At 37.8% G+C, this 10,209-nt stretch overlaps 1 protein-coding gene across 1 annotated transcript in view; it reads right to left on the minus strand.

Annotated features, from left to right (window-relative positions):
* LOC124271986 (ras-GEF domain-containing family member 1B-like) overlaps nt 1-9,819 on the minus strand; it is a 67,414-nt gene extending 57,595 nt beyond the window's left edge. Inside the window, 1 exon segment of the mRNA XM_046707152.1 lies at nt 7,792-9,819. Within this exon segment, the coding sequence (XP_046563108.1) occupies nt 7,792-7,866 (75 nt within the window). The 5' untranslated portion in view covers nt 7,867-9,819.
* Between the last annotated feature and the right edge of the window lie 390 nt (nt 9,820-10,209).

Consider the following 10,209-nt stretch of genomic DNA (forward strand, 5'->3'; position numbering starts at 1 on the left):
ATACTGCTGATGCTACGTTAAATTTTAACTCACTCTTACCAAACTAGTCTATAATGCTGTGTGATTTGTTTCACTTGCTTCGTAAAAGATTTGAAATAAATACACTTTCTCACCAGTCATTCAATGATGGTGTCTGTGTTTAATTTACTTTCCTATCTCATGAACATGTCTCCCAGTGAAATGAATATCGGAAAAATGCCATTTCAGTTTATTCAGACTGCAGTAAACAAGCGCCACAGTGAAATAGACCCAAGTCACACTATCGGAGACACTTCAACACGTATATCTACCAAAGCAAATATTGTGTAATGTCCATCAGAATTGATAAACTACTGCATCTATCGATTTTCTGATGAAACTGACAATCAAAAAATAGAAATATAAGCTTTTGGTAAGATCAACATGGTAAAATATAGATTCTGTTATGAAGAAATATCACAAGTGTGATTTCATTTCAGATCTGCTAGAAAATCGACATCTTAAAAATGAAATGTACGTGAAATGTACAAGATCAAATGAATTCGCTGATGATGAATCTGACTGGTGATCTTATGTCATTAAAATAAGAAATGAAACTGTCCAGCAAACACATGAGGTCCTGGAAATCGATTGTATGTAATATATCATCGCGTGCTCCTGTAGTGGTGGGAACCGGAGACCCACCTTTCAGCTGTATTAACTAGCTAGATCTGTTATATCTGTAGACTTGTTTTGCTCTCTCCGGCAGGCACTATGTGGTCAATATTGCTGATCTTATGTTTCATCAGCGTGGGCTCGATCACATTTGTAACATTCTTGAGTGATGAACGTAAACTTTGACCTGTTTGTTTAATCTTTCTCTTCACATTACAGATTTCTATTTTAAGTAAAGCAGCACATGATACAAAATGCACATTCCTTAGTAAAGTGTGGCTTTAATAAACTCTAAAGGACAACTAATTTTAGTTTGAGAAAACAAGTTCATGATAGGCATTTCGACTAAAATATACAGCACATGTCTGGGTCAATAGTTTGTTAGATCCATCAGTTTGTTGAAAGCATGTTCATTATAAATGTAGTTCATGGTATTGAAAATATACATCAGGGTATGAAATAAGGCCGTCGACCGCCCGAGACGGTCTAGATTTCTGATGGACGGTCTAAATTTACAGCTAGCCAGCCTGATGGTCTGGTAAAATTGTTAGATGTTCCATACATCTGAGTAAATTCACCATATTTGGTCTGGTTAAATCCATTTTGGGCTGGTAGCATTTTGAAGTTACCGGCCCTGATGTCTGGCTGGACTTTTGACTTATTTCATACACTGTATACATATTGTATAACATCTGGTCACATGAAAGCATATGAAACAACACAAATAGAATATAATTTAGTAAATTTCAAAACCATAGAACAAAAATATCCATGATAAATGTTGGTAGTTTTTGTTTAATACGTCACTCAGGAATATCCCAGCTAGCTGATGGTGGTCTTTAAATAACTAACCAGACAACCCGTTGACGAACATCCTTAACGAAGATTCTAGCGACAAGGATGTGATGGCATGCGATAATCACGTCACTGACCATGACAACCGAATCCATTCAGTTCAGTCTTACAACAGTATAGGTAGCTGGGGACATACATTATTACCCCCTAACCGCACAGGATTTCAGCTGCCTTTAAGTTTGTGCAAATCAAATTCTATCACTAAGTCAGAATGAGGTATTGCCTCTCGGTCTGTTGAAGGTGTAGCCTGTCTCCACGAAACAGGGACAATGATTTTTGGTATTTCAATGACTTAAAAGTCGCGTAAGACATGGCACTCAAGTAAGAGTTCCTTGACAACTTATAACGGTTGTGTACAGAGTTGTGTCTTGACTCCTTATGACCTTGCATCCCCATAATCCGATTCTCAATAAAACCTAGCATTCTCTACATAATCTGATTCTCTTCATAAACTTTAATCTACATAATCCTACCCTCTTTATGAATCAATGTTTCTATCAATTGGCTCTCTTTATAATCTTTCATCTCTACAATATCTCATCATAAACTTGCATGCCTTTAATATTACTCTTCATAAACATGCACCTGTAAAATCTAACACTCTCTATAAACCAAAATTCGTTCTTCACACTGACTGAAGCTCTCTCGAATAAGAAGTGGTTCTGGGGATTTTATAGGTGAAATACACTCCTGTACACCACATTAACCTAGCAAAATACAACCATGTTGAAGATATAACATATCAACAAGTCCTGTTTTATCTTCAGAAAGTGTGAAAGGTACCATAAAGGTTAAAAAACAAATAAAGCAAACAAATACTCTCAAATGAGAACATTACGTTCACCAGCACCAACTGGTGTAAAGTTACAATGCATTTTAAGCCTGTTCAACCTACACAAACAGGATACATTCAAGTAATGACGAAATTGACGATAAGAGGAGTGCTTGGAATGTAAGATGCTTGAAATCAGGCAATTCACAATGACACGTTTAAAGACCAAACTGCTGATGACTTTGATTTTCCATTACACTGACTGACTGAGTTTAGTTTTACGCCACTTTTAGCAATATTCCAGCAATATCATGGCGGGGGACACCAGAAATGGGCTTCACACATTGTGCCCATGTGGGGAATCGAACCCGGGTCTTCGGCCACGAGCCAACGCTTTAACCACTATGCTACCCCACCGCCCCTTTTTTTCCGTTACATAGGTTTAACATTAATTCCCTCGTTAGGATGAGAAGGCCATAGGTGGCTGCAAGAGTTGTATACTCCCTAGGAGTTGAGATTGATAATACCAACATCCAATGATCGAGGGGAAAATACACAATGCACTAGATTCCAAAGCGCTTATAAATATCCTATAATAAAAAAAAACAAAACAAAAGTCACAATCAGATTCCAAAGAGTTTTCCTATGGCTGCTTATATATCTTTAGAAAAAAACATCTAGACATGAAAAAAGTGTTGTCAGTTGCAAGTGACAGCATGACAGCTGACAAGAATGATTGATACTGACAATATGTAAAACAAGGTCCTAAATACATAATTGCAGTGAAAAAAAATGAGGACAAACTGAATTTTCTGTAAACATTTTTCCAACATATTAACATACTGAGACGATAAGTATGATTTCAACAAACAAAACATCTAGGAGAAGAGAAACCAATTTATAAAAAACATTTTCCAAGACATTTGGTCAGATTTCATCATGTATATTTTCAAACTAAGATAGTGAAATCTTATACTGCTATTTACAGATCCAGACGTAAAGATAGCTGTGTGTTTATGAATGCTTCTCACTCCTACACAATAGCCCATCAATATTCCATACATATATCTGGCTCAACAGGACGAGAAATATCACGCCATTTTCTACCACATGTCGACAACCATGTACAAACAAAAACATGTTTATTTCATCATATACAATATTGATCTGAGATAATTATCACCATCAACAAGATTGTTGATAACATGTACCCCAAATGTTTGTTTACCGAAGAAGCCACCAGACGTAATTGAGAATAGATGATCGTTTGGCAGTTATTCCAACTCATGTACAACTCTCTGGAGGTAACTCGGTACCGTTTACCTACATACCGACTAGGAATATACCTTGCCAGTTCCGGTTCTCTTATCCACAACTGTGGAAGGCATTTCACATGTGTAACATGTTGATACACTAAAGTGATGGCCATCTCATGTTTACAACGTCACCGCACCCAGAGGTTTCCAAGAACGTGTCGAGGGACCTATCAGTATCTAGCTTGCTCTTTAGAGCTCTGCTGCACCTATGTACACGGAAACATATATGAAGCTTTGCTAATGAGTATGATTAACCTAAGGTGAACGTGACCTTTTAATCTGCAGCTTTATCCTGCTGTAAACATGGAAATACTGTTTCTTAATCTTGTAAAGTGCTGCTTGTAAAGACACGAAAGAAAAAAAGACAAAATGACGTATTTTTGATCGAGGATACGCTTTTCTTAACATTATGTGTTTACATTTTGAACATATGCATGTATGCAACATGTGTATATGTGTTTAGGTGTGTATATGTATGTATGTAATGCATGCATGTATGCATGTATGTGTGTGTGTGTGTGTATGTATGTATGTATGTGTGTGTGTATGTGTGTATGTATGTATGTGTGTATGTATGTATGTATGTATGTATGTATGTATGTATGTATGTATGTATGTATGCACATGCATGTAATGGGTGCATGTAATGGGTGGATGGATGGATGGATGGATGGATGTGATACAGACTTCTGTCACCTTACTTGGGCAAGGAATTGATGAAATGAAAATTCTCCCAACTTAAAATATATTAGTTGTTAATATTGAATAGGTTTAGGAATGTCAAATAAATATTCTACCAAGATCCTCATTCCCCCTTTTCCTGGTTAATATGTAATCCTCAGGTTTACGATATTTCACACTGCAGTTGATGGGTCATTTCCTTCATAACACCATGAGTAACGAGTATAACATGCTATACATCATGTATACATCTACTATTTGTTAAACAATGGATTCTTTGAAATTCAACATGCTTTTGGGAAACAAAGCTGGTAGCCCATGCTGCTATATTTATCAGTCTGTTGTATTATGCTGGTGTAATGTTCTGAGGAGTGTGGCCTTTATCTTGGAACAGTGTTCTGGGCAAATAAACAGGTGTTCCGAGATAAATATGTTCTGCATCATAATGGCATGCATTGCTACAATATGTAGGATATAGGCCAGGGTTTGAAGGCATCGGCTCCTTAACAGCGCCAACTACAGAAGATGTATGATCCACAAACCAACACTATTTCAGCTGCAATGCTAAACCTAGACATTTTGGGGACAGGCTTTGTATTTACCATTGTTATTAGATTAAATATATAGAGATTTTGTCTAAATATTAAAGACAGTTATGAAAAAATAATGCTTTCTCAAATCCCTGTTGAGTTTAGAAATATTGGAGCATCATTTCTATGGACAAGTGTATATCAAAACTATATTCTCAGCTCCCAATACCAGTGTTGGAGCATCATCACTACCCTAGTTGATGGATATGTATAAATTTAAATTACATCCTCTCTTCCCTTGGGGTATGCAATTTTTGGAGCACCATTATTACTCCGGTTGAAGGATAGGTGTAAAATCAAGTCATATTCTCAGCTCCCTGGGGAACATTCAAAAGCTGGAAAAGGTTTGGTGTGAAAACTAATTACCATTACAATAGGACAACTGTTTGAAATACAAAACTTCATGCCTTTCAGCTATTACTATTGTAGCGCTTTCAGCACCCACTAAGTGGTTGGATTTAGAACTACATAAATTTTCAGTATTATTATTATTTCAAGACTCAGCAGGTGAATGAATGGATTAAATGAACAAGTACAATGCTGAAATGTTTTGGCTCCTCTGTAATTATTAACCATGAACTGCTGCTGCATTTGCTCCGTGTTTTGTTTCACATTGTTAATATTTGTGCTTGATGTTAGATATCCTTCAACTGACCTTACTGAATACATAAACACATTAGAGTGACTGAGTTTGGTTTTACGCCTCTTTTAGCAATATTCCAGCAACATCACGGCGGGGACACCAGAAATGGGCTTCACACATTGTGCCCATGTGGGGATTCGAACCCGGGTCTTCGGCGTGTCGAGCCAGCGCTTTAACCATTAGGCTACCCCACCAACCTAAACACATTAGAAGGATAAACCACATTATATGGTCATTTTAAACTTCAGTCAAATTTAAAAACTACTATGGTTGTTTTAATATAAATTCACTCCAATATTCCACAAAAGGATGAAATACATTTCATCTTAATGGGACCCGTGAAGGTCCGGGTTAGAATATTGGCCTTCAGTAACCCATGCTTGTCGTAAGAGGCAACTAACGGGATCGGGTGGACAGGCTCGCTGACTTGGTTGACACATGTCATCGGTTCCCAATTGCACAGATCGATGATCATGTTGTTGATCACTGGATTGTCTGGTCCAGACTCGATTATTTACAGACCGCCGCCATATAGCTGGAATATTGCTGAGTGCGGCGTAAAACTAGACTCACTCACTCACTCATCTTGATGGTTAATTTCAGCTGAGACTGCATATGGCAACCTGAAATTTTCTGACAAGATTCAGAATGAAGGTTCATGCTCAGCCCTGGATAAGGTGAGCTAAAAACTATAGCCGAATATATATACTGAAGTGCAAACAACCACAGTGACAGAGTATGTGATTTGGTGAACATATATACAATACTAACAAGAACAGCTGATACAGGGTCTTAGTATTCCGTGCCAACCCATTACCTGCATCCATCATCTCAAAAGGACATAGAGGTTATAATCTGATTGATTCAGTACCATCACTTCATTCTAACCTTCTGATAACTCTAGTTACAAAAATATTGCCATCCAGTCTCATCTTAAAAATTCCTTTTATCATTTCATTCTAAACCTCTGATAAGGTGAGCTAAACTTTAGTTACAAAAAATATTGCCTGCATCCAGTCTCATTTAAAAAATGTCTTATCATTTCATTCTAAACCTCTGATAAGGTGAGCTAAACTCTAGTTACAAAAATGATGCCTGGAACCATTCTCATCTCAAAAGGAAATGGATGTCGTTATCACCTACAATGAATTAATATTGCTTGTTTCCTCTAAATATTGACCAGCACTGTCTGACCAGGTCAGTTCCCACCCATTAGACTAACATGGCTCCTGGGGTCATCGATAGCTTGTTGATTACACAGTAATTGGGTATAAATTTCACTTATTTTCAGATAAGAGTTAAGGACTTAGGGCCATAATGACGTTATCAGCCTATAAACACCTACACTTATTTCAAACGTTGTTAACATTTTCTCGGTAGGGTACGGGGTACAACATGTGAAATTGATTATCAATATTGACACATTAACCCCTTGAGGTATTTCATTGGTTATTTGTTGTCAATTAACTCTGCTGGTATAATTGGGTATTTTGGTTACATAGTGTAACCTTTGATCAGTGATACGAGCTGATGCAACATGTTTCATCATGAGACAAAACTGTTTATATTCTGTTTATACTCTTCCCATGTGCAAACATCACAATTAATGATATTTACAAATACAATATTTGTAGGAAAAATATCAATTTCATATCCTTGACACAGTTGTAGCAACAAATTAAACTTAGAACCAGATGTAGATTTTATGTATCAAATATTTGACAGATAAAACAATACCAAATGTATTTTAGTGAAAGAATTACATGTTACAGTGAAAAAAAATGAAGTGTTACAGTGAACCAAAGACTGATTTCAATTTACTCTTTTCATAGATGTGACATCAACCTGTACTGATCACAGTGTGAACAAACTGTACTGAAGTATCACAGTGTGAACAAACAGATTCTTGATGTGGCACAGTGAACAAGTTGTTTAAGGTGCCTAAATTCACTGGGTAGAGATGCATCTCTCTGGCACACCAAATACGTATGACTGTAGGTTCAGATATCAGTTTGAAAGGGTGAGTAAGTGTAGTTTTACGCCGCTTTTAGCAATATTACAGCAATATTCCAGCAATATCATGACGGGGGACACCAGAAATGGGCTTCACACATTGTACCCATGTGGGGAATTGAACCTCGGGTCTTCGGCTTGACGAGCAATCGCTTTAACCACTTGGCTACTCCGCCGCCCCAGTTTATAAAACAGCAAAACAAAAATATTCTTGCAAAAATGCACTGATGTTGTTTGTTTTATCTAAAAAATTAAACTTCCTGATAAAAGATTAACTATGTAATTTACCTTTCTAAGCAGCCTGTGGAGCTTCTCCAACTTAGGGAAGTGGATGCAGCTTGGATGTCGACCGAGGGATGACATTGTCTGCGAGGTAATGTCCACAAAGCAAACACAGTATCTCACACAGAGGAATAAAACAGCACAGTAATTCTGTCGATAAGCAAGTTTACATCACTCCTGGGATGGACCTAGTGCACACATTTCATAGTTCTCTATTTCAGAGCCACGTCAACCTGTCACAACACAATAAAACAATGTGGACTTGCTTAATAAACCTAGATAACCATTGGCTACCACTGATGGGAAGATCAGATACACTTGTGAGGATTTCTGGTGTTAATGAAATAGATCCAATTCATTAACTGCTGTAGAGCTCTGTCCACTGTCAGGAGTTATGATTCAGTCCAAATGCAAACAAATTCTACCACTGTCACCTTTCTAAACCCCAAAATGAAATTAATCAGTGTCAAAACTTCCAAAACAATTCCTGTCAGTGTAAAACAATGTCACTCTCTGTATGTACGAATGCAACGCTGAATCAGCCACAGGGATACGGCACTTGATGAAATATACACTTTTTTAGGTATATTTTAACAGCTGTCAAATGTCTCTTTGGAATGACGTCAATAGCATGTAGATTTCTTCAAATATAAGCCAAGGTCCCAGATTGTTTACATTTCTCACTTCAATATCATGTACATATCACGTCACTTTCAAAAGCCTTGTGCCAGCTGGCCAACAGATATGTACTCTTTGTGACGACAGGTAAACATCCACAAGTGAAATTGACAGGTGTCAATTTCTTGTTATCTGTCCATATGGTTATGTCACACCTACAGATTATGATCCTACGTCAGTCAGTACACTTTGATGTGAGCCTTTCTCAGTGAGACGCTTCACTGTATACTCCTAGTATTTCCTTGTCGAAACAGCTGATTTGCATATAAAAAAGATTTATCTGATATCATGCAAGTTTCTTAAATGCCACATTTGTTGTTGGCCTGAAGCTGTTCCCAAATCAGGCATATGCCTATCTTCTTCAGAGTCAGACTGATATTCACTGCAAAAGAATAATCCTCTTGTGATGCACGTCATCAGATGTCAATTGCGATATATTCCACAATCACATATACTGACAAGATATCGAATCTTCTGTCTCATATCCAACCAAATGCGTAATACAGATTTTCATTTAAAAAGACGTAATTTGAAAAGTTCAGTAAGTCTGTCTGACATCGCTGCATGAAATGAGAATTTATCCATACAGATGAACCAAACAGACAAGTCATCAACACATATTATTTCTGAGAAAATAGTCAAAGACAGTCCTCAGCAGGAAGTAATTTGTCCTGGACTCAACACACATGGTAGCATGAAAAAGGAACGTCTCCTGACGCAGATCTTCTTATCAGCTTATGAGGTCCGCTTGATGATGGAATCAAAGGTTTGTGAGCGAAATCAACACTCAGCAGGATTTAAAGTGCACTAGTGCAACTGCAAAAAATCTGCACTTGCTGACAACGGGCTGTTGTGCATCGAAATGTTTACGAAGATCCTCACACTCCTGTTTGTTGTAATCGCTGAACACTTTTTATGGTTTCGGTTTCACACTGTAAAACTTTCCATGTCAGTGACACCCTGTATGTTAATAGTGACGTAAATGTTTGCACCTGCAACCAGACAAACTATTCAATTTGCCGTGCTCCTCATCTTATGGTGTACACCACCACTTGATCTACCTGGCAAACACTGTTGGTTTCAAATGCTGTAATACACACTGCAGTTGTATCATAATACCCAGGATTACATCAGTGGATTCGAATCAAGCTGACATACTTCGATGTTCACCTGCCTGGGGGAGATAGGACGTCTAAGCTCGTCAAAACGAGAGGTGAAGATACCATTTGAATCCCAATAGCTGTTGATCCTGTAGCTCCGTACAGGGTTGTACGACACCGATGTTGCACCTGAGTGTCACCCTGTGAAGGCAACCACGCTTGACAGTGACTTCTGAACTTTACCCACGACTCAAGGCTCTGTCACAACGGCAGATATTTTGAGACGTCTCACTACCTCAGGACAAGATAATTATAGCTGGCTGGAGAGTCAGGTTAAACTAGATCACAAGACCTAATGACTGTGAGTGTGCATATTCACTGTCCTCGTGCTGTCAGCCTTAAAACAATGACAAACAGTTTTGACCCTTCAGTTCAACCTTGTACAGGGATTCAGGATATCCTGAGCTATAAATCATATGGGCAAAGTCACATATTCTGTGTAATACTGAACACAAACTGAATCTGAAGTCCACCAATGAAACCTTGTATCGTATTTCTGGTGGTATTAAGTTTTAATCATGCAATGTTTCTCTCCATGAAATCCAAGCTGATAGAACACCATTCAAAGTGTGTCTAAAGTGCTAGA

The sequence above is a fragment of the Haliotis rubra genome, unplaced genomic scaffold (assembly GCF_003918875.1).
Source record: "Haliotis rubra isolate DU_JTF1 unplaced genomic scaffold, ASM391887v1 Scf165, whole genome shotgun sequence".
Classification (NCBI taxonomy): Eukaryota; Metazoa; Mollusca; class Gastropoda; order Lepetellida; family Haliotidae; genus Haliotis; species Haliotis rubra.